The sequence below is a fragment of the Cavia porcellus genome, unplaced genomic scaffold (assembly GCF_034190915.1).
Source record: "Cavia porcellus strain 051 isolate PalLab524CR breed Dunkin Hartley unplaced genomic scaffold, mCavPor4.1 scaffold_6, whole genome shotgun sequence".
Taxonomy (NCBI): domain Eukaryota; kingdom Metazoa; phylum Chordata; class Mammalia; order Rodentia; family Caviidae; genus Cavia; species Cavia porcellus.
In genome coordinates, this window is record NW_026947489.1 from 35946569 (window position 1) to 35973135 (window position 26567).

At 38.9% G+C, this 26567-nt stretch overlaps 1 protein-coding gene across 8 annotated transcripts in view; it reads right to left on the minus strand.

Annotated features, from left to right (window-relative positions):
• Fmn1 (formin 1) overlaps window positions 1–26567 on the minus strand; it is a 400542-nt gene that overhangs the window by 167363 nt on the left and 206612 nt on the right. For all 8 annotated transcript variants that reach the window (XM_063250323.1, XM_063250322.1, XM_063250324.1 and 5 more), the window contains 2 exons: window positions 11694–12442; window positions 7471–7621 (listed from right to left, as the gene is read on the minus strand). In XM_063250323.1, the coding sequence (XP_063106393.1) occupies window positions 7471–7621; window positions 11694–12442 (900 nt within the window). The remainder of the gene's footprint in view (window positions 1–7470; window positions 7622–11693; window positions 12443–26567) is intronic.

Genomic DNA, 26567 nt, shown 5'->3' on the forward strand with positions numbered 1-26567 from the left:
TTTCTGATATTTTGCACCTGGAAAGACTTTTAAACTTTCTACTCCAGATTCTATGTTAGCTATAGAAACTAAAGTCAGAACTGCTAACTCGTTACTTTCAATACAAAACTTCTGGTTTCTAATTTCCACTGTAGCGTCCCCATATTTCCTGACCTTTCACACCCTAGTATACAAAGAATCTAAAACTAATTCTCCTAACACTGGAAGAGTATTGAAGTCAGAATTATTCCCTGAGCTTGTGTACCTATCATTTGAACAACATGCCACTGATGTTTAAGGCAGCTTGATCTATCAAAATGTGCTGGGTGATGGTGCCAAAATACTGGTTCATGTGTGATTTTACTTGTGTCTAAAAAATAAAAGAAAATGAAAGATTAAAAACTGGAGGCCCAGGGAATTTAAAGCACTTGTTCAGTAGGTAATAGTTGGCTAGGGTTAGAGTCAGAACCATAAAACGTGTCTACTGATACTAATTCAGGGTGTCTTTCACTATACAGTGACTGGGAAATACACTCCAGCTTTGCCAAGTGAATGGAAAGTCAATCTGTAGTTTTAACTTTGGAATAATACGCTGTTTTTTAAGTAATTAAAAACGCAAGTTCTGGCGTTGCTGCCTGAGCTACTGCTTTGTTTCGCCACCTCCGAGCCGTGTGGTGCTGGGCAAGTGATCCCGGGCCCAATTTTCTCATACAAATAGGGTTAATAATAGTAACCATCTCTTTGGGATCTTATGAAGATTAAATAAGTTAACACATACAAAAAGCAACTTAACCAAAACTACTTAACATTATTACTCCTAGAAAAGTCTGCAATTATCTTACTTAAAAATTACAAATAAATCTAAGGTTGCTAAGACTTCTCTCCATTAAGCATGTATCTGAGAGGACAGGTGCATGCGAAGAGGCTGTAACGACCTTCATGTGCTTGGGAGAGCTGCAAAGCGTTTACAAGGTTAGCTGTGACACATCCATGTAACCTGAGCTGTAACTTCAGAATACACATAGAATCTTCCCCTTTTCTTGTTATATCTTCCACATATTTCTAACTTAAACCTGGAGGCCAGAAGAATCACTGCCCGGGGCAAGGACCTGTCACAGTTGCTCAGCCCCAAGCCACTAATAAACTCAGAAAATAGAGCATGCTGAGGATAAATGAACGGGGTCCTGGAAAACCTCGGTGAGATTTCAAAACTTCGGTCAACTAGGAGGAAAGGGTAAATACTGCTTAAAAATACGTGGAGCCATGTACAGTGTGCACTTGGGAGGCGGAGGCCAGAGGATCACCACGAGTTTGAGACCAGCCTGGGCTACACAGTGAGTTCAAGGCCAACCTGAACTACATAGCAAGACTCTGTCTCAAGAAACCACCACCACCACCACCAACAGCAACAATGAAAAACATACAGAACGATTCTCTCACAGCATACCTTGTAATATCACATCATACTTTTTTTCATTTTCTAGTTAGAGGGCCCTAAATCTACATTCAAATAACTCTTCACTCTCTTTATATGGAAAGTCTCAAAAGAAGTAAGTCTACTACTTTATAGGTTTAACACTGCAGTCATTCATTCTGAGCACCGGAACTGCATGCCCACAAGTGAATTTTATTCTACCAAAACCTACAAACCTTTCTAACATGCATTTGGCTCCCAATACTGTGTGGGTAATGTGTGTGAAACTTGGTCTCATGGTACATAATAAAGAGCTTAACAGGACTAAAGAGGGTGCTGAGGGGCAGTTCCTCTCTTCAAGGTTCTCTTTCTGGGTGATTTAAAACAAGAGAGCCTTTGGGTCTAGATCTCAGCATTCTAAGGCGCCCTCTTGTGGTCAGGTCAGGTAATGAGCATCCCAACGACTGTAGTTGGCTTGAGGTAAAAAAACCACAGATTAAGTTCCGTTTAATCGTCAACAAGAGAAACATAGTTGAACTCCAAGAATAACATTCAGATTTGCCATTCTGAAAGAATCATTGATATTCATACTTGACAACTGTTAACCACATTTTTTAAAGAAAATAAGCAAATAAAGTAAACATACAGCCTAACATTTGGGATCTTCTCTTTTCCAAACAAAATCTACCGGCTGGAATTTTTGTAAACTAGTGCCTGTCATGGAGTAGAAGCTACCATTTCTTTTGGGTAAATATGGTCCTCACAGTCTTCTGAGCTATAAAACAGAAAACCCTGTCATTCCAGCCCGTTCTCAAAGAACTCGAACACAGCACAATCATTTCAGGTTTGCACTCACAGCAACACACACATTTTACAGGTGGCCGCCCTAATGCTGCCTCTCACTTACCAAACATGAACCACGTGGGATGAAAGACAAACTTATCTCCAACCCTAGGGAAAAAATAAGGACTGTACCTTCTAGGGCAACCGGGAGAAACTATCTTTCTCACAAAAGCTGGAATAATATAAACTCAGAGGGGAAGAAAGTGCTCAAAGGAAAGAACAACTTATAGGTATACACATATAACTGTATGTGTTTACGTGTGCAAAACATAACTACACCACTAACTCTCTTAGTTCATCAGAAAGAATGGTTTGTGCTGTCATTGTTTGTCTGCTCATTTTTAATGCTTTGATCTTATAACTTGAACAACTACTTCTGGGATAATAATATGTAATATATTAACCAGTGTTGATTTCTCACTGTTATTTTTTTGAAATTCTGTATTATTTCTGTTTTGCTTTTTAAAAATTAAAAAAAAGAAGGCACATATTATTAAAACTCTATAAATTTATGTTCAGGCTTCCAAACAATGTTCTTCATCCCCCGCATTTCCCTTCTGTGATAAACAGAGACACAAAATCTTGGATTTGACACTTATAGCTAGGATTCTCGCCAAAGTGACCATATTCCAGTCAATGCCTAAGAGTTTTGGCACCGACAAGTTTCAACAGACTGATGTCTGCTGAACCATCAAAACACCCAGCCTGCAGAGTACCAGGAGAAAACACCAGCATCTCATTAATTCTTAGGAAACATCTACTAACCAGGCAGATGGGTTAAGAATCTTTCTTAACGTATCTTACAGAAAAGGAAACAAACAGATGATTTGTAATTCAAAGTCAGACGGTGGCATCTCAGGAGAAGCAGAATATTGGTAAGTCACATTGATTTTCAGAAAGTTGTTGGGAAAGTTAAGAATGTGATTGGGAAACTTATCAAAATAGCTATTTCCTTGACAGGAACAGGGAGAATCTCAGACAATATAGGCAGATTTTTGGATCCTTGTCTAGGTGCTGACTTCCTTGCTCAGGAACAAATGTAACCTAGAGAGTAAATATGGGCACACTGACAGTGGAAACTTACTGAAGTGCAATGATGGTATATAAACCAACCTGAATAAACTACCAGTCTTAAAATGTGCCATCAAAGCAAGTTGTGGAGTGCTTCTATAAACACTGACAACCAGGAATGATCTGGAAATTACGCTGGCAAAGAGTTTCAGGAATGAAGACACTGATTATTTAAAAGCACGACAACTTCAAGAACCAATGAGATTCAAGCTCTTCTTTCAGGGCTGACACATTAGTGCATAAACTAAGACAGAATACTTCATGCATTTTCACACGATAATTTCCTTTTTATTCTCCTAACAGCCTTAATAAGGACATGATATTTCCAGTACTTAAGAAGAAAAAAAAATCAGTGTGGAAAGGCTAAATTACTTGCTCTGGCTAAAGTCTGTAAGAGCAAAACAGAAAAAACTGTTGGTTTTACCACCAAGCTCTGGTTCTCCATTTGTAGGCCAGCAGAGTGGTGTGCTGTCACAGACAAGGATGTACCTACCTGAGGATGCAGAACACGTTTGGCATAATTAGTTTTAAATTGTTTATTATAGCTAACATTTAAAACAGAATGGGTAACTCAAAGTAAAACACAAAGCTCTAAATCTTTTTGACTGTTTGGCTTCCTATTGGAAGACTGCGGGGGACACTTTGGGAGATCACACAATGCAGGAAATACCTGGGTTTGCACAAATGTAGCTGTGCCTTTTCATAATGGCTCCTTTCATTCATAAACTTCAAATCTGTCATCTCAATAAAACTTGGCACTATCAACAGTGAGGCAAATTACCATTTAAATAAAGGAGATATGCAGATACACGCTGAAGTTTTTATAAATCCTCTCAAGGATTTATTATTATTAATATCTTTTCAGTTAAAAATGCACAAATCTATCAAGCTATCTACCTACATCTGCTTATGTGTCTTCCTACTTTACAGTGTTACTGATGGAAAACTTAAATAGTGTCACGGACGGAACATTCCTGTCCTGAACAATGAATGTGACGTGCACAGAGACACTACGGCCAGCTCTGCTTAAGAGACATGCACATTTGTGGGATGAAATTTACCGCTCATTGCTGGCAGAGTCCCTAGGCAGCACCCTGACAAGGAGGCCCTGTGGACCCCTTTCAGCCTCCACTTACAGGAAACAGCGAGGGATGCACACATCCATATGTAGACTCCGAAGAATAACAGCACCTCACCAGTCGGGGAGCATACGGAGTTCAAATTAAAAATGTTTCCCATCAGACAGAAAAAGTGAGTAACAGCAAGCACTCACTGCTGAGTCAGCAGACAATTATGAAATAAGAAACAAGAATAAATGACTAAATGATCTGATGTTTTAAAAACAAAAACTCACTCACTGGCATGGAAACCATTTTATGTGGATAAAGAACATGTTGTCATCATCCAGAAAGAAATACGAAGAGTAAAAGTCATCCATGAAGAAACAGAAAACATAAGTTAGTTTAATATGAAATTGCATTTTTAAAAAAAAAAAAAAACCTCTCAGTTTCCAGTCAGTCAGAGTAGCTTTCCTGAAGTGGTCAACTGAAGCTGGCTTTGGGATACAGAGTGTCCTTTTACCTTTTACTTGGCAAGGTCAGTCTCCTGCTCCTATCAGTGGCTTTTTAAAAGCCAGCCTGGCTTCAGAGGGCACCATACGCTATCTCGTGCAGATAAAATCCCACAGGAGGACATTTCACAACATGTCAGTTGACTTGCCTGGAGCTCTTTTATTAGAAAAATTCTAAATGTTTCACATGGTTTGTTCTGTTAGAAGATATGCACTGGTATATTGGGATCATTTTTCTTGAGATAATTTCTAGTGAACTTAGAAGAGATGAAAAATTTGGATCATGATTTTCATCCATAATTTACTGTCAGTGGAAAAATCTAATTTGACTAACAGAAAACTAAATTCAGACATTTCCCAGTTTTCCTCTTTAAATTGTAGTTCATTTCATCATCATAACATTTGTTAAGGTCTGAACTGATGGGTAAATCCTACCACAGAATTGACAAAGGAAGCTGATGATAGTATTATTACTCAATATTACACAGTTTTCAAAAATACTTTCTCAAATCCTCATTGATTTGAATTTCACAATATTAGGTAGATTTGGATATTTGTCATTGGTGTTTTACAGAAAGAGAAAAAATGTCAGAAGGATGACAACATACAGCAAATCCACCACAGAAACAAGAGCTTGACCATCTCCTTAATACCCTCTCTGCTATTATCAACGCAGGCTGCAGATAATATCAACCACACTAGCAACAGCAGGAACAGTGCCAAAAAGAGGGCGGCCAACACAGGTCGGGGCTGACCTGAAAGTGCTGGAAACTACACTGGCCCCGATACATGTTCTAATAATCACTCAGAATGTTATTATGAGTGGACATTATGTTAGCGTCCTGATAGTTTATTAAAATATCTGAATCATTTAAGTTATAAAGAGAAAAGACTTATTTTGGCTCTTTGTTCTGGAGGTTCCATTTTAAGACAAGATAACTCCACTGCTTTTGGCATCTGTCAGGGCAGCACATTATAGCGAGTGCACAGGGCAAAACAAAGCTCTTACTTCCTGGCCAGGAAGCGAGAGAGAGGAAGACTTGTCTCCCACTTCACTTCAAAGCCATCCCCACATGAACTACGGACATTCCACTAGTCTCTACCTCTTAAAGGGTCCACTGATTCCCAGGAGCACTATCCTGGAGCCAAGTTTTTAATCCATGGGCCTTTGGAGGATGCTTATCCAAACCACAATGGACATCATGCTGTGCTATGTCTAGGGCATAAGGTGTGGAGAGTGCAAGGGCCTGGGGTCTTTGAATCAAATCACATCCACCTGGCCACTTCGTGATCTTAAACTCCTCTTACAGAAGATGGTGGCTATCGGCCTCCAAGTCCTTGAGTCTTTGCTCAGAAGCTGATTTTCTAAGAGGCCTACTTTGAAAACTTCATTTAGAATCATCTCCATGCCCATTTTGGCAAAGCAGAGCCTCCTTACTTGGCCACTCTATGAGATCCGCATAGCTTGTTCCAATGTTGATCGTTCATATGAACTCCATGGGGCAAGGCCAAGGCTTCCTAGGAGTGTGTGATTTTGAGTATATTTGTGTGTATGTGTGTGTGGGTGTGTGTTTCTCATTAACATATTCCAAATACTAAAGACAGTGCTGCCCAACAGAGCATTTTATAATGATGGAAATGTTTAGTTGTTGTGCTATTCAATATGGTAGCCGTCACTAGGCACGAGCACAAAACTTGAAAGTGATCAGCTGGGATGGTTAACTGATTGTGTCCACGTGAGTCAGAAATGCCCAATAAATCAGATCAACATACTTCTGTGTCCTACTGAAGATAAAAGATCCACCCTGGGTATGAGTGGCACCAGCCAGTAGGCTTGGAACCTGAACGGAATAAAAGGGAAACAAGGGAAGCTTGATTCTGTTTCTTCAGAGGAGTCTTCACCTTCATCTAGGACAACGTTTCCTGGCTTCCAGTGCTGATGCTTCAGCCTTCTATACAGACTCACATGGGACACTCCTGGGAGCTTCAGATCCCCAGCACATGGGCAGCCATTTTGTACTCTTTATATCTGACTTGCGGGCAGCCATTTTAAGCCAACCATGTAAACCACACATGTACATCTAATATTAATCTGTTTCTCTGGTGAACACTGACTGACTACTAATACAGTTAATGTTTTGAATTTCCTATTTTATTTAATTTTATTATTTAAATGGGCACATGTTGCTGTACTGTAAAGCACGAGGCCAAAACAAGGCCTACATCATAGTTACTCCCCTAAAAATATTTGTTAAATCAATGCACTGATAGAAGGAATTTATTTTTCTTTTTTTAAAAGTTTCTTTCCCATATTATCTACAAACTATTTTTAGTAATAGGAAAATGAGTATTACTTTTTCAACAGAACAAATGACTAGAAGAGTACAGATTAGATTTTTAAAAATTCACAAGATGAGACCAAAATAACTTATAAAGATTTTATTGAACTATTGGCTCCTTTTTGCCATCTATGATTCAAAAATCTCCAAAAATCTTTCTGACCACAGAGAAAAAAACTATCAGAATACAGTGAATTCTCATGGATAACACAAATTTATATAGACTTAAAACTTTTATTATAATCACTGCTTACCTTTTTGACCTTGTTTTTTTCTGCATAGGTCTCTGAGAGAGGCTTTTTCTTCTGTGGAGTTGTGACTTTGGAGAATAAATATTCAAATTCACTAGTGTCTTGAATGTCAGGCTCTTCTAAGGAATCCCATAATGTTGGTGCAGCATTTTGGCTTAAAAGAAAAAAACAAGTTTACCTTATGGACCAAGGCAGAAGACATTGTAACAGTGAAGTATTTCTCTAATTCATTCTATTTCATTTTTAAAGAAAATATATAAAACACTAATAAACATGAAGAAAAGCTTTTCACTGTACACATGTTTAAGTCAAAATATACTATAGAATATATAAGCACACACATGTACATCCCCATGGTCATTAGAAATAATCGGAGAAAGGTAAAGAAAACCACTGGTACTTAGGCATCCTGAGACTTCCACTGCTGGGATGCACCAGCTGCTCCTTTTTCCATCTGTGGCATTGCCTTGGTGAGCAAAAACGCACATCTTCTAAAGAATGAAGAGACAACCAACTCTGAAACAGGGATGAGCTAACTCTTCAAGGGACTGAAACTGGAGTAGGAAGATAAAGGGCTGCGTCCGCTTGGATGTTTCTTCCTGGCCCTTGATGTATGAATAGTATCCACTGTCTGAGTTATGACAGCCCACCCCCAAACAACAACAAACATAAACTCCTCCAAGGCACCAGCCCATTGAGATTTCAACAAAAGCAGCCATGGGGACATCGTGTTTTACTTTCTAGAAATGGGTGCCCCCTTGTTCTAAAGCAGAGAAGGAGAAGCTGCTGACAATCAGGTCCATCAGCACAGTCTCTGAGCGTCCACTGAACCACGGTCTGCTCTCCAGGCTCTCCCAGTTAGAGCACATCCCCCCAGTGCCTGCCTCCTAAGCTTCCTTTCTCAGCTTCTCCTAACTCTGTGCCCTTCTAACGCCCACAGACAGAAACACAAGTCTCATTTACACTTCTGTTTTTCACATATGTGTGTGTTATGATCTGTAACACCTATGAAGTATTTACTTATGTTTCATACATATTTTCTGTACCTGAAAATTAAAACTACTATTAAGTATAACATGTAATATCATAAGTAATAAGTATATTTATGATACTATTAAATGTTTTCATACAAGGCAATTTTCATATTCAAAAGAGGTGGCAAAATTGGCTTTTCAGGGCTGCCTATTTATATTTTGCTAGGTCTGTTTTTTCCATTCTTTTGGTTCTGGCCATATTTAGTTCTCTCCACCTTTTGTTGCTTTTTTTACATATAATTTTTCTACTATAATGTTTGAACCACTCAGTCGTACATGCATGATGTATGTAAGATACAAAGTAAAACAGTATGAAGAACACGTGGGAAGCCCCTGACCAACCCAAGGCTAGAACAGCCCTGACGAAGTGTGTCCATCTGTGACATGAACCTTCCTCAGGCATAGTCTTCTGTCATTCAACTAAGTTCAGCTTGAAACACAGACACTATTTTGTTATGTGCTCCTCTCAGCTGCATTGAAAAAGGATGACAGAGCTTGGCAAAGACCACCAGGCATTTTGGAGCACACAGCTTGTTAAGGGCCACTTTCTAGGCCTCAGGAGGAATCCAGGCAACTCAGAAGGAGGTTTCCAGAAGGAAATAATACCGTGGTCCAGCAAACAGCTCAAACTCATTCCAGCACCTGCTCTCCTGTTCCAGCACCAGGAACCCAGAGGCCTGGCCAGGATAATGAACACTGGTGTCAATTTCATTCGGGAGTCAAGGTGAAAACCATTTTCACATCATTTCTGTGGGAATGGCATTCCCAATTCTGGATAAATGAATTTTAGAAGATCTACTCCCAGAGAGTTGGAGACAGGTGGCATTTGATAGAGGAGTAATAAGAATTTGCTCACAGTGAATGACCTGCTGGAATGCTCAGCTGTGTTGTGGTTTGAACACACAGCTCTAGCTGAAGGGATGAAAACAGGAAACGAAGGTGAGAAGAAGAAACTTACTAGGAAGCTGAGAAGGGAATTAGATGATGACTTCCTTTGCTTTAATGAGATGTCCCTTTTCTAGAAATCATGAAACGGATACCAAAGGTGACCAAACTGCAACAGAAGAAGCTAGCAGTGAAAAGCAATCTTTCAAGGTCAGAGCACAAGAGCCAATCACATTTTGCTCTTGGTTCCTCAGATGCACCAAAATTTATCATGTATGCCTTATATAAAGTGTTTACCTGTTAGGTTATTAAAATAGCAATTTACCTCTGTTATAGAATCACATTCTGTGTAATTCTGATCATCAATAACTACTACACAGGTTCTTTAAATTACAGCGGTACCTCGGTTCACAAACGTAATTCATTCCACAGTTCTAGAAGATGGTCTCAATCGCACACCTGATGCAGAATACAGAGTTCACATACAAAAACAAAACACTTTTTTATGGACCAAACTGTTCACAAACAAAAGGATTCCTGAAGCAAAGTTCCACTGTGATTTTACTGAAAATAAGTGCAGTAATTGTACTCAAGAATATAAAATATTTTGAGGAACCCAAGCAAGCTGAAAGAGACTGTGTGGTCCTGGCAAGAAGCGGCCATGCTGGGGTCTTAACTCATTGAGGGCACTCCCCACACACACACCAAAGAGCTCAGGTTCCGAGCGGATACACTCACTGAGCAAGGTTCGGCTGGCATCCCACTCAGTGACTTCATTTCACTCCAAGGGAAGTCCTAGATTTACAGAGACTAAGGAGGCCTGAAGCAGTCAACTATTTTTCTTCTCAAAATGGCTAACTGCACAAGAAAGAGAAACACTGCAGGGAGTGAATGTCCCTTGTCTGCCTATATCCCACCTGGAAGAGGAAGCCCCGGGCTGTATCTCCCACGGGACTGTTAGGCCACTAGAGACTATGACAATGGTTGCCCATAAAGTCTCTTGGGGGATGAAGTGGGATGAGACACAGGTGTGAAGCAGCTCATGCTGTGCCAGAACACAGTGCGCCAGGGCCGAGAGGGGGACTCATCCCCCTGAAGGACTGCTCAGTAATGTGAAAGCAGTAATAAAGGAACACAACTCAAAGGAGATATCTTAGGAAACTGTTTCTTATTAAACACCTGAATTGTGAATAGGAAGGGAGAGTATCAGCACTTCTGTTAATGGTAGGGGCGATTTCACTAGGGAAATTACACAGCATCAGCATCCAGACATATATACTGGGATACTCTACAAGTAAACTCCCAGCCTTTACTTCCTGATGGGAGGAAAAGGGACAGAGTGAAGTATATTAACAACTTAGTGCTCCGTCTGTTCTGTTTTAAGTTATTCCCCATTCCTCCTAGAGTGATTTCCCATTACACACTGTTTCGTTAGTAGCCCACCTTCCCTAAGCAAAATACCACATCAATTTAAAACTCCACCACCACATCTTGACTTGCAGAATGAGTTTAGAAATGTTTTCTATTACATGATCTTTGTGAACAAAGAAAGTTCAAAACGAGAAAGTGGTCAAGCAATAGCACTGTTCTCATTGTCCTCCTGACAGGGTCGGCAGAGAAGTCAGACTCCAGTCTAAGGGCAAGTTTCCAGCCATCATGTCCTCCTGCCTTGTCGACCTGACCCTGCAGCCCTTAGACACATGAGAGGTGCTTTCCACTGTTGCTGTCCAACACTAGGCCTTTCTCTGAAGGGCAACAAGGAATAAAAATGCAAAGGTGTGAGCGCTTAAAGGAAATAGAGTTCAAGCAGAGAAAATTTATATTTTAAGACTTAAGATCTGAGGAACTAATAACTCAGCAGTTTCTGCCTTTAAATAAAAAAAACATGTAAAATATTCAGCTCATTGCTGAATACCATCTAAAAACAAGAATACCATCTAAATACTCAACAATACCATCTAAAAACAAGAAAGCACATCATGAAATACACTCTGCAACTTCTTGTTGAACCAGGAGTATAGGTTTGGACTCAGTTTCTTTATAATTAATCATTGGTTGCAGTGGCTGATACTGGAGAAGGTCTTAGGTTAGACCTAGACAACTTGAGCCTGTGGAATGCAACCCAATGTTTCTTCCACATACAGCGAGGACCTGGCAGAGACACAACTCCCTAATCCTACTGGCCGACCCTTTTATCCATTTCCTCTCCCAGGTGAGAATGGGCCCTAGCCTGTGTAGATGCTATGATGACAAAAGCGAAATGTCACTTGGGGATTCACCAATGAGAACAGGCTAGCACAAGCTTACCTATCACTTATTTGTATTCTAGTCCAATACAAAGGCTTCATGGGGAGACTGGGCTCAATGGCTGGTTTTCGAGGGTACTGGCTGGAAGAAGAGCTGAGTCCAAAGAAGAGTCCAGGCGGAGGTGGAGGTGCAAGTCCCGGGGGTGCTGGGGCAGGAGGCGGCCCCCCGCCGCCGAGCAGGGCCTGGGCGTTAGGAAGCGGCGGAGGAGGGGGCGGCGGCAGAGGCCCAGCGCTTGGAGGCAGGGGCGGTGGAGGCGGCGGAGGGGGCGGTGGAGAGCCAGCACTCGGAGCCGGTGCGGGGGGTCCAGGCGGCAGGGGTGGAGGCGGAGGGATGGGCAGGGGTGGGGGCGGCGGGGGCGGGGCAGGAGGGGGCGCAGTCTTGGGGTGAGCGGGTGAGGCGCCTTCCCCACTGGGAAGCGGCGCGGGGATGTCCTTGCTGTCATTTGTGGGGGAGAGCTGGCTCAGAGAGCAGATGTTCAGCTTTTTGGGCACTATCTGGTTGCTTCTGGTGGCCTTGCTCTCGCCCTCGCAGGGTTTGAGGAAGGACTCTCTGTCCGTCTGGATGCACACATTTCTGTAGGCCTTCGGAGGGCAGTCGTCGGTGCAGACACAGGCGTCGCGTAGCTCCTCGCGCCCTCCTCGCAGCCGCTGTTCTAACTCGAGCTTGAGGTTTTCGATGGTTTCCTCCAACCGCGCTGTAGTGGCTGCATGTTCACCCCGGATGTGAAAGGCCTGCAGTTCAAACTGAGCCTGCAGAAAAGCAAGCGGGAGACCAGGAATTTATAAAATACCGGTATCAGAAATAAAAAATTCAGTAGTATCATCAGTAAGCCAGAGAACAGCACGTGTAAATACTGAGAAATACAGTTTTTTTTCCACCATCCATAAGGGTATGAAGTTCTCCAAAAATGTAAACAGTTGGGAGCTAAAGGGTAATTTCATCGAAGCTCATGGAAGCTTATTACCATGGCTTAAGGTTTACAGTGAATCTTGCCTAAGAATTTTTAATAGCAAATGCAAAACAAAGTTTTAATAAGGGCAATCCCTTATTATGGGATGCGTGAATATATCTTTTATAAGTTTTCATTTGGGTTTGAAAAAAGAAAACTATAAGGCAAAAAATCCAATCTGGAGATCCTTCTGGTTCAGAGTTGCTGCTCTCATGATCTTCCATAAGAACATCTTTGTTAGATGGCCAGGGCAGTGAAGCAGAAACGTAAGACGTAAAAGAGCAACGATGGATATTTGGAAAAGTTTCCATATCAAAACTAACACAGACCAGTATTCATGTCTATTTCATAATGTAGTAATGATTGACCAATATAAATGCTTAGACAATGAGGATATTAAAATATGCCATTTTTGTCTACTAGATTCCAAATTATATTTTATTAGTCAGTAACTTTTTAGGACTTGCTTCTTGAGTTATTTTAATGCACTGGGCATATAGTTTTATACTTAGGAGCATAGAGCTAATGTGCCAATCATTGTTAGTTGCCAAAATCCAATACATTAGTAATTAAATCTTTTTGGTGACTTTACATAATTTCTGCCTCCTCCATCAAATTATTAACTCCACAAGATGAGATCAGTCACAGGATTATCTTTATTTCTATATTCCAGCACTGAAATCAGGAAGACATAACATTGAAAAGTGGAGGAAAATCACCCAGAGTTATATTCACCGTCACTGTCTTAAAAGCCTTCCTCATGGCAATCCTTTCTTCACTTTAATTTGACCCCGAATCTATCTACAACACCAAACCATATACTAGTCTGGAACTCTTTTACACTGAGAAAATTAAAAAAAAATTTAAAGGGCTGATAAAGAATAGGAAGCTTTTCTATCTTCATTGACATAATATTTTACTTTTTTTTTTACTAGGTTCAACTTTCCCCTAATATTCATGCCCAGGAGCTATTTAAGGTCAGTAGAACATAAAGATAGGATTTTCTACAGTTATATATGGACATGGTAGCCCTGAGCCAGCTATGAAGGAAATGCCAAGACTAAGGTCCCTTTATTTCTTGTGTAATGCAGAGGATTTAAGGGCATGAGCTTGAATTAATACTACCCTGTTCATATCTTGGCTTAGTCACTTGCTAGCTCTGTAACCTTAAGCATAAAACACTACAAGCCTGAGCTTCCTGAAGCTTTCTGAAGGGGAATAACCTCCTCAGGGCTTTTATGAAAGCAAAATGAGATATTTCCTCTGAAACAATAGGTATTATGCCTGGACCGTGGTAGATGCATTAATAATTTCAAGGTAAGAGACCAACAAATTTCTGATGCCAATTCTAAAATAACTCTACCTTCATTGAGTGATATGCATAAAAAGGAAAGTTATATCCATGAAGATAAGCAATACAGTACAAATATGAAAGTTTCTCCCACATTTTCATGAGATTTATTACTAACTGCAGGAAAGCAATTGCAAGTTTCATTCATATGTGGTCATGATCCATAAATTTCAGTGAAATACATGCCATCTTCCTCTCCCTCATCAACTCTCCTACCTTCTACCCTGTTTCCACCCTGAATTACTAACCAACATTTTAACTTCATTCTCATGACTAGTTTTGTTCTTTCTCCACAAACTAGCTCTTGGTTGGTATTTCTACTAACACTTCTTCCAAGGCTAAGAGTCAGGTAACACTGATGGGACAATCATTTTATTGTCTCCATCTTCTAAAGGATATGAAAAGACAAACCCCATGGAGAGTTTGCCTTTATAAAAAAAGTGACCCCATGTGTACACCAAGGCTCTGGCTTCCACTTTTCAACCAAAAATATTCTAAATCTGTCATGCATGCCTACATATCATTTTGGTGGCTGATTTAATGCATGTGTTTAATGTAACCAGTAGAAAGCAAATTGGGTAGGTTATTTAACTTCTCTGTACTATGGCTTTCTTCCAAGTAAAATGGGGATAATATTAGGAACAACGTCACCAGCCTCTAGGAAAGGTAAAATACAGGAGTATCTGTAACACAGCACAGTGTAGGTCTGCTGTTATCACTGCTCTTTTTGAATACCTGACAGACCCAAGGCCAGCAGCCATATCAGCTTTCTTTGGAATTAGCATATTTGCCAGGATAATGCTCAGTCTACCCTGCTTTGTGCCTCTAAAGCTAAAATAAAATCACCAAATCCTCCTCTAACTTCTTACAGACACCATGTTCCTTCTTACACCGCCTCTCTTCTTTCACAAATCTTCCTTTAAAAGCACACTGACTCTTCGCTTTACTTGTTCTCTAACCCATTCACTTTTTGGCCAATTACAATTGGCTTCTATCCTCTTAACCTGTTGGAACACCATGATTTGACAGTTATGTTCAATCAGCAGTTTTCAGTGGTTTTACCCCCTCAGTCGCATGCATTTGTTGTCCATGCTTGGTATTCTATCTGTTGCCCTGGTCTTCTGATTCCAACCCTCACTCCTTTCCTCTATCCCTTTTTTTCTCTCTTCAGTCAACATATGCAAGCCAAACATGGTGGCACAAGCCTATAATCCCAGTACTCAGGAGGCTCAGGCAGAAGGATCCTTGAAAATTCAAGATTAGCCTAGGCTATAAAGTGAGCTCAAGGCCAGTCTGAATTGCATAGCAAGACCCTGTCTCAAAAATACAAAAGAAACAAAATCCACCTAAAGAATCATCTGGCCCTTAAATATGTTTCCTGGGCACTTTTCACGCCATTTCCCCCCTCACTCGATAGTCTCTTTATGTATTTTTCACATATTTATACAATAAACAAAACTCCTTCACTATGTGCTAGTTGACTTTAAAATGGTACATTAAAACTATAATTCTCACTACCCTTCAGATTAATCTGCCTGAGCATTTAATCCCTCAACAAGCCTAAAAGTGAGTTCAATGTTGTTGAATCCCATGTTTTCCCCTCCTGAGATTCCACCAGCAGTTAATGACACACCACCACCTCCCAGCCAATAGCTAGAGACCCTGTATCAAGCTGAGTTCCTTTCCCCTCTCAGTCTCAATGTACTACTTTTCAATGAGTTTCATGTATTTCTTTGACTCATTCCTCTGTTTCCATCCCAACCATGTCAACCTTTCAGTAGGGTTTGCTTTAACAAAATCCATTTTGTTAAAACTGACCCAGGTTTAGTCAGCTATGGGCTCAGGAAGTTTTTTCCAAAAATAAATGCATATCTTGAGTCCCTTCAATAATTAACCATTACTTAAAGAATGACATTAAAATGATTTTAATATACATTAACCTGTTTCTACCTACTTTTTCCTCTTTTGGCTCTTACCTCTTCTCCAGATAGATACACCTGGATTCCAATCCCACATGTAAATCCCTTTGGGATTACTTTGGGATTCTAATCCCAAAGTAAATCCTTACTTTCCCATGACTATGCTCTTTCATGTCTCTGGACCTATGAAAATAGTATCTTCTCTCACTACTCTGCTGCAAACAGGCATGAAAAGGGGCAGATTACCAAGCACAGAGTCTATGAATGGGTTCCTTATAGATGACCAAATAGGGAGGAAAACAATGAATTCCATGAACTCCACACAGATACGCTGAGATTACAGTAAGCAACCTTACTGATTACTAAGATATAATGGCCCCCTCTGCCTTTACTTGTTTCATGATCATCTTCAATTATTCAAAGTTTGTCTTGGTGGTATTTATGAGATCAGTATGACACAGTACTGCAAAGTAATTTAAAGTCATAAGCTTCTGATTCATTCCATTTGTGTCCACAGCCTATCAATTATTTCAAATTGTATCTGGATATATTATAAATGAAGCATCTCATCTCAGTTGTATGCATTGCATGACATAAGCTTTTTGGGAAGCTAGTTTTTAACCCTGTCTTTCACTGTATTTTCTGCTAACTGACACTGTTTTGCACAGAGAAACTGTGTACTGTTTTCTCTCACTTGTCTAGATTCGTTTCTAGAAAGAATGGTAGTGATTCAAATAACAGTGAAGAATGTTGTTTGATGATCATATACTCCCAGACAACCTTTCACCCAGGATCCTAACAATCTTTTAAAAAACTGTCAAACCCAATCCTTCACAGCCAAAACTATAGCAAAGCTAGGACAAGAAAGCACAATGTTTTTGTATTTTGTGAACTCTCCTTTAGCTGGATAATGAACATAGAGACCACTGACAAAGCAATTGCAAACCTTCTATTCATTTTTAGATAAATACTCTTTTGGATAGGTGGAGCCTCATAAGATTTCTCGCTGATTTTCTCTGCTAAAAATCCACTGATTTTCTGCATCATTTGAGAAGAGACAGGTGCTGAGTTTTGACATTCTTCTGGTACTGTATTCCTCAAGTTTTATCTACCTTCCTTTACTCATAACTTCTTCGCTTCTATTGCTTTCATTTCATGTCCCTGCAATAGATGTTAATCTATATTCATCTCCTTCTAAGCAAGATTCAAGCTCATGATCTTTGACAGGCAACCCCAATGAGATCATTCTGGGTTTATTTTCCCCCTTTGGGTCAATTTCTATTGGTAGTTCACAGCTTGATTCCCCAGTAGAATCTTTTGGAGAAGAAACTGGTGTTTATGCGCATTCTCAAGAGATCCTGGCTGAAGTAGTCTGACACTGGTGTCCTTCTACCGGTACCCTTAAATCTCCCCAAAGGGATTCCAGTGGGAGTCAAAGTTGAAACTAACAATAACTGTTGTTCATCTTTATTATCTACTCCAATAGCTCAGATAGTACATCACAGCATCGGTAGGTTCTCATGGTCATGGCTTCTATTTGTCTCGTTTTAGAATCTCCAAAGGAACACGTGCTATTTTAAAAAGCCCTTCCTGATTATAATCTGTCCCAACAAGGAAGCTATTCCTTCACTACCCAAACTGAGAACAGTTGTTTTACACATCAAATGAGGCTAAATTCTCCTAACACTCATGACTCCAAAACCTGAGCTCTGCCTACTTTACAGGTATTTTCTTTTTTTTTTTTTTTTTTTTTTTTTTTTTTTTTTTTTTGTCTTTTTCATTTTTATCGGTACCAGGGATCGAACTCATGACTGCCTGCTTGCAAGGCAGGCGCTTATGCCGCTGAGCTAAATCCCCAGCCCCTACAGGTATTTTCCTATAGGTTCCCCATGCTGTACCACTGTAGACTCAGTATACGATCAACTCCCACATCTTCATGCTTTTTCACATGCTGTTTCTTCCAATTACAATACTTATTCTCTTCATTTTCACTTAGCAAAAGACATAAAGGAAACTTCTCATACTCAACTGAAGATTTTCTTGATTATTCTTGACAAAAGTTTCCTTGGATGCCAAAAACTTTCTAGTTCATACAGCATGATAGTCATTTATGTTTATCCTCTTTGCAAATCTAAAAGCTCCAGGCATTTGGGGACCACACCTTATTCATGTTTAAACTTCCAGAACATTACACACTGCTCAGCTACTGATCCAAAAAGGTTTATTGAGTAGAACTGATTGATTCTTCAGCTTTAAAACTGAAGACGTTCTTGCGCCAATGAACCACCTATCCAATTACAACTGAAATCCCCAAAATACAGACAGTGGTGAATTTTCCTTCATCTTTGATACCCTCATACACAGCACAGACTGCAAGACCACACAGTTGTCAATTAGCTGTTGCCTATAGGCTCATGCAAACTATTTAGAGCAGACATCCTGGACGTGCTTCTCATCTGCTGCCTGCCCACCTTTTTCATTTTTGGCCACAAAAATACAGATAAAACATTCTAAAAGTTGATGTTGATCATGTTTAGTTTTAATTCAAAATATTGTAGTAAATGTTCTCTTCACCACAGTAACCTCAATGCATATAAGATATCCAGTAGAACTGAACAACATTTGTGACAGTAATGTGATTAAGAACTGAGCTCTAGGCAACTTCTCCAGTCTCCCCTGGGGCTAGTTCTCCCTTCCGCTACCAAATCCTCATTATTTTTTAATATCCTTCACATTACCACTTCTCAGAGATACCATCGAAGGAACACATTGTACAGAAACCCAAGCATTAGAAAGAGACTTTTGCCTGTCTGGTCTTCACCAGCATAGCATGTCTGTCAAAAAGAAGGTGGAAAAGAGTCTTCTGATGAAAGATACTGGGTTGGTGCCAAGCACGATGGAAAAACCATCCACTAGCTTTCTGTTGTTAGGAACATTCTCTCCCCCCAGTGCTGCCAGGGCCAGTAAAAAAACAGGTTATCTGCTGCACAACTTGAGCAAGTAAGGCTTTTCCAGGGACTCTTCCAAACTGAGAAAGCCAGACAGCTCCTTGGGGCTGTACAGAAGCACAGTAAGGCCTCTGCATTTCAAAAAAGTGCAGTGGGAACAGAGGGAAGGCAAGAAAAATGGAATTAAAGCATACAAACAGCTAGAAGGGATGGGGTTCAATTCTTACAAAGTACTTAGGTAAGGCATGCACATGGTGGTTTTATGGCTTTCAGTGTAAGTAGTTGGGTTTTTCTGTTTTGTTTGTTTTTGAAGGCTGCCAAAGACTTCAATAACCCCTTATGTAATTGGCTCATATTTTTCATTGTAAAAACAAAATAAAAATCTCTATTAATAGAAAGTATGGCATTGGTTTTTTGATGAGAATCCTGTAAATTAGCAATAGCTGGATTTAATTAACTATTATAATAATTTTTTCCTTATCAGAAATAAAAGCACATCATGTTACAACCAAAAGGGCATCTCAGGGACACTCAGAAACATGATGCATATCTGACACAGCCCTGTAATTACAACTTACCAGCAGGGATAAAGCAATGAAGAAATAAGGCAGGAAAAGGAAAACTAAGCAACTGATAAAATACGACACCATTCAAGTTATTTTGAGAACAAAACTCAATGCATAAAATGCTGCAGAGTACAAAGTTACATAGGTATAAAAATGGTGATCTTCAGTGATCGTCTGCTAAGTGGAAGCAATAAAGAGAGAAATGAAATCAACACAGAGTAAGTGTGCTGAAAACAGTGCTAGGTGCCTTCATTTCCTCCTTGAAATTCAGTAAGGCCCACACTCTTACTGAGGGGACATGTTGATGTGTATAAAATCCCACAATTGGAAAATCATCTCAAAGGAAATAAAACCTAGGGGTGTTAAAATTTGTTATTTGTTAAATTTGTTATTCAAATGGTTCCTTAACTTCATAATGCATAAATTAATCATAGCAACTCATAAATGTTAAGCATTTATTATATAACACCTTCTACTTGTAATTAATTTGTATTATGCTAATGCATATAATTCTAGTAATTATCTGAGAATGCTGGTACTTTGGTTTTTTCCTAAAGAAGAAAGAGAAGCACAAAAAATTAAGTAAATTATGAATAAGAGCTTGAATCTAGTGTCCACCTTATCACCCGCCCTCAGATACTAGTAGTATTTCCTATTCAATAATTTTTAGAAAGTCAGAATGCCAAAAGAAAAATAGAGACATTTTCTTTAAAATATGTGCCCTCCATCCTCCTGAAAATAATCGGAATTGTTAAGAAAATAATAGATCTCAAGTTCTTGAGTTCCCCGGGACATGATTCATTGGCTCAAAATGTATTGGCCAAAAGATCCAGATTTTACAGCTAAGTACCTCAGTCATTAGCTACTTATACTTACACAATTTTAAAATTTTCTCTAAGCTTCATTTTATTGTCTGAAATTAGAGGTTTAAAACACTTAATCATTAAGTTTCCATTACTTCCAAAGCACTAATGATTTTAACACCCATGACTTTAAAAAATCTCTTTCCTTTAAATACAACTCTATTCATAAACATCTCAGACAATCTTAAAACAATTCATCTCTAATCCATATGAAAAAATTCCAACCCTCATTAACAATGCAAATGCTCACATGAGATCAGACATTCTTATTCAAGTACTCTGAAAACACACGGGTTGTTGAGTATGCAACACAAATAAAATTATAATTATTTTTGAAAGATGACAGTTACAAGTATACAGGGATATATTTTCAAAATAAGAAAATATAACTATGCATAGTCACCCAAGGAAGTAGCATGAAGTTGAAACAGAAAACAAAACATTGGAAATGTGCACTAAGGTTCTTATTTAGGACACAAAACAAAACAAAATTATAGACACAGTGCATTTTGTGAAATAAAAGAAAGACATCGTTATTCATGGAGAATTGTGTTAACCTTTTATTTATAAGTTACTAATATTATTAAATATAGTATAAGTCATAAAATGGATATACATACTGGGAATGATTTTCAGACTTCAGTTTCCAGAATGTAACTTAAACCCAATTAATAAACCAAGGCTGCACACTTTAAGGCAATGACCCAACATAATTTTTTCTCCAGTGTAACAGAGGACTTGGAATTTTACATCATATTATCACTGATAAAGTTACAGTGCTCCAGTCTACTGTCACCCAGTCTAGAGCACATGTAAGCTTAAAAGCAGCAAATACTCAACTCTGATCCTTAAAACTGTGACAAACTAGGGTTCTCTGCACAATTACACACTCATTTGCATATTCCTCTCTGGATGACTTACACACCTATGATGAAGGTATGCATGCCAAGGCCAATAGCACTTCTGCTAATGGTATGAATTAGAAGCTATCATGTGGTATCACTTGGACTTCAGGTTATGTTTCCCTCACATATTCCCAATTTGTTAGCATATTCTTCCTCATTTTATTAGAACTGAGCAGGAAAAAAAAAAAGAATTAAGTCAAGTATACAGAATTATCAAATGGGGGCTAGATACCAAAAGAAGCCAGATGGTGAGTATTTTCTGGCATAAACATACAAAATAAGATTACTGGCTAGAAATAAGTTCCACATCTTTACAAATCATATAGCTCTTGGATAGCAACACAGGCTCAGGAAAGCGGTATAGTAAACTTCCTATATATGGGCTTATTATTCACAGTGGTGTTTCATAAGCAGCTCTACTGTAAACAAATTTTTATTACACTCGAGATGGCCTTTCTGTCATCTCAAATACCCAAAAAGATTGAATAAACACCTGCAGTGTATCAAATCTTGTTAAACAAAAAAATGGTTTCCACCTTGAGAAGCTCATGTTCTAGATGAAAATAGTTATGTATTCATAAGCTTGTCTAGCATTCAGGAAAGCTAAGCTGGTCTGGATTTTCTGGCATTATTATTGATATTCAGATATAACTTTTCCCTTGATAACTACAGGAAATATAAAAACCACAGGAGTTGATGTATCCAGCAAAATTGTCCCAGGTCATCCATGTAACCTTCATGGTACTAGCAACAGGCCATTCTGAGCCTCAAATGCTTATCTCCTTAACCTGAATTTATTTTCATGAGTAAGTCAGAAGGTATTCAGGTTCCCAACTTTCTTATTTATGTAAATGGCCAGTGATGGGTGCCTAGGCCACAGCCACCTTTTCCTTGCCACTTCTAGTCTTCCCAGAGATCAGCTACTTGACAAATCTGCCACTGAATGCTTTTAAGTTATAGGCAGTTGACAAGGAAAACAAACAAGGAGGTTTACATGTTTTTCATTAGGACCTGGGTTTTGGCCTAGGATGCCTCTCCTAGGGGAAGCTAAAAAAAAGAAATGTCTAAAAACTGTTCATACCAGCCAAAGGGCACCTTCATTGTATAAGACAGAAGTTGAGGTGCCAAAAAAGGGCTCACAAAATCAAGCACATTCTTCACTCCTTAAGTTATAGACCCGAGGAGAAACTTTCCTCCTGTAATTTGAGAGTCTGGGTCAGGTTGTGGAAAAACATGAATACAGTGGTCAGGGAAACTGGCTTTAGTTCATCATAAGACAGTTGTATGAGTTTAAATTTACTCCATGTTTCTGGCTCTTACTGTCTTCATCTGTAAAATGAACACATCAGAAGACCATAAGGTTTACAAATTAGGTTTCTAGGGCTCCTTGAAGATATTCCTGCAAACAGCTTTTATGTGATTTTTTAAAAATATGAAACCTTAAAAACAACTGTGATATTAAAACCTGTATATTTTACATCCTGTCTTCAATTCAGATACTTTGGTCTTTGTAGGGTGTTTTTTTTTGATGGTTTTTAAGTATTAGTATTTGGGAATCTCATGTCTTACCAGTCTATTCACATATTCTGAAACACACTGCATTATTTAGGAAGGCCACAACTCTTCACTGGTTTCTTTTCTTTCCTTCATTCTTTTTCTTTCTAAATTAAGATTTATACATCTATGGCATGTTCTGCGCACACCCCAGCTATGGCATTCAGGGGAGTGAGGACGTGGATCAGCAGTGTAACACCATGCTGTCACTCAAGTTTCTGCCGAGTGCTTTTTGACAGTGGTGTTTCCTCTTGAATGTCTTAGTGATTCAAGTGTAAAATATAATTTCCTATAATTGAGGTTCCAATACTAAGAATTATCTTGAACTCAACTCTCGGATGGTAAAAGAAATACATTTTTTATAAAACAGTTTCTTTTTATAGGTATATATTTTGTAAAATCTGATTTAAGAGATTTCCTGTCAGTAAAATATGACAGAAATTAATTGTGTGTCGTGACTTCTTAAAGATTCAACTTCAAAAAGTCCTTAAATTCCAGTTGCATCATCAGAAAAGCATCCTAATGAAAATATATTTATGACCTTGGATTAGCAAAAAGCTCTTAATTAAGCCATCAAAAGCACAATGTATCCTGAATGTTAATCTGCTTGGTTTAGCTATGTCTCCCTCTACATATAATATTCTAACCATAAACATAAATACTGTATATGTAATTTTAATTTGTCAATTAAAATGTGTAAGTTTTTTTAAAAGCATAATTTGTTTAAAAAGTGATAAATTGTACTTTTTCAATACCAAAATCTTCTTTTCATGGTAAGATACACTAAAATAAAAAAATAAGCCTCAAACTAAAAGAAAACACGTATCTCACAAAGGGCTTTTATCCAGAGCATAGTAAGAATGCTATTAAAAAAAAATAAGAAAATAAACTGTCCTTAGCCCTGAAATGGGTAAATATATCCAAACAGATCATTCACTGAAGAAGACAGATACTAAATACATAATAAAGATGTTCAGTATCATTAACTGCCAGGGAAATGCAAATTAAAACTACACTAAAAACCATTACACATCTAACAGAAAGAAAGGTGATAAAGAGAGAGAGAGACAGACAGTGGGAGAGAGAAATGGAGACTAAATGACCTGACAATTCCAAGTGCTGGTGAGGGTGTGAAGCAGCCGGGACTCTCAGATGGCTGACAGGATTGGAAACGGCACCACGGCTTGGAAAGCAGCTTGGCGACTGCTTACAAAGTTCAGTACACCACGCAGCGTACACTTTCCACATGACCTAGCAAGCCCACTCGTAAGCATCTCCTCAAATACTGCTGAAGTACTGCGCAGGTTTGTGGTAGATGTTCAGAGGCAGAGCAGCCTACGACACATGCAAGGGGCTACACACCTGCAGTGTCCGTGCAACTGTTTCTCATCCTGCCGACTCTGGTGTCTGTGCTGAGAAAATGGAAAATTCATATAACAATGCTACTAGAAGCTTTACTAACAATGGTTAATGATGGTTAATTCTATACGTCCACTTGACCAGGCAAAGGGATGTCCAAGGAGTTGGTGGAATGTTAATTGAATGTGACTGCCTGTGAGAGTATTTTTAGATGAGACTAATATGTAATCAGAGTAAGACAGATTGCCCTACCTACTAGTGTGGGTGAATCACAACCTTCAATCAGTTGAAGGCCAGCATGGCAAAAAAACAGGAAAAAAAAAAAAAAGACTAACTTTCCCACAAACAAGCAAAAATTGCTCCTGCTGGATAGCCTTCAAGTTGGGACACAGGTTTTTGCTTGTCTTCAGAAACACCAAGTCTTCTGGGTCTTGAGGCTGCCAGCCTTTGGACTAGAAGCAGTTCATCAACTCTCGTGGTCCTGACCCTTTGGATTCATACTACAGTTACAATATTGGTCCTGCCTGGTCTCCAGCTTGCTGATTCACTCTGAAGACCTTAGAACTTAACCACCTTTATAATGAATCAACTCTCCCTAACAAATCTCCTTGCATATGTTTTAAGTACTTTTGTGTTTCTATGTATATGTATGTGAATATAAATATATATGCACATATATGTGCACACACACACACACACACACACACACAATCCTATTAGGTCTTTTTCTGTGAAAAAGAATGAGAAATCCCCTGTCCAAAATTGGAAGTCACCCAAACTTTCTTCAACTGGTGAAAAAATAAATAAACTGTGGTACATGTACAAAATAAAACTCTACTCAGAAGTAAAACTTGGCTGGTACATGGAAAACATGCTTGGTAGATGAGAAGTAATGATTCTCAAATGCATTTTCCTACATGAAAAGAGCTGAACTCAAGCCTACAACCTCTATTTGTATGATATTCTGATAAAATAAAAAATTCAGAGACAGAAAACACAACAGTGATTGCCAGCAACCTGAAGTCTGGAGGGGGGAGGGGGTAGGTATCTTCCATGGCATAAGGAAAAAATTTTTGTAGTGACGGGGATGTTCTGTCTTGATTGTAGTATGCGTGTATTTGTCAAAATTCAGAGCAGCTCACTAAAAAATAAGTGATTTCTACTGTACATATAAGTGTACCTCAACAAAAAAATACCTTAAAGACAGTAGAATAGTCTAGTTTAATATGTGAATTTCTATAAACTTAAAATGTAAAATAAATTGCACTATCAGTTATGATACCTAACAAAATCATGTTTGAAGCAAAACCTTTCTGTTGAAAACATGTTACTACACACAGTAGAGTAAAACAAGTCCCTAAAACATTTAAATAAGTACCTATGTCTTCTTTAGTAGCCCAGTTCCTCAAGGAACACCTTTCCATCAATCCTGCGGCTTTCTCACGTCTATGGCCCACTTTCCAGAGCTTTCTCTCACTAGATCAAGACTAGCATGGAGTGAGGAGTGGTCATCCAGACAGTTCTGCTACCCCCAGCTTCACAGCCACGGAGGTGGGTGGCGATAACCAAAGGGCACGACCTGCTAAAGCCTCGTAATACCGCAATGTCTCGTTTCTTCCTCTTTCTCAGTGTAACACATACTACTTATGATGGGTCAGGTTTTCTTACAGTAGTTGAATAATCAATGCATTCAAATAAAAGACTTCTACTCTGTTGACTTAAGAAAAAAGATCTGGTCTGGGGATGTGGGTGAGGCACAGCACTCGCCTGGAAGGTACAAGGTTGTGAGTTTGATTCCCAGCAGGAAAAAAAACAAAAAAAATCAACATCTCTTTCCAGGCCAACTTGAAGAGTTTTCTTTATCAGTGTTTTTTTTAAAGCAGCCTTCTATACAAGGATCAATACAGTATTAGGTGAAGCGATTATCTCACTTTTTTAAAACTCTTTTAAGCAGCATATTTTTTTTTCTCAGTTACAGAGACTACCACCTCTCCAAACAGCTGTTTCACAGTCACTGATCTAGGAAGAGGCGGAAACTAGAGCGATGTTTGTTTCATGTAGAGTTCTTGCAACCAAAGATGTATTTGGGCCATGGCGTCCAATTTACAAAGTGTATCCATACCACTTAAACTCGTGAGCTCGAAACAATAAGGAGGCCCCACATAGTGACATTTTTGACTAACAAGAAAATTCTAAAATTCCACAGAGAAAGTTCTCTGACCACATAGCATAAATACCAATCACTTTTAGAAACAGCTTTGGCAAAGTGTCACACCGATTTACTTGAACTCACAAAGATCTAATGCAACATTTAAAAACAGATTTTTCTCTGTGTAAACATGGATTAGGAAAAATGTAAATCTCCACTCTAGGTTTATTTTTTAATAGGGACTTTAATTATATATTTATAAATCTAGGGTGTTCAATGCTTTAAATACTTAAGACAATAAGTGGGATTTG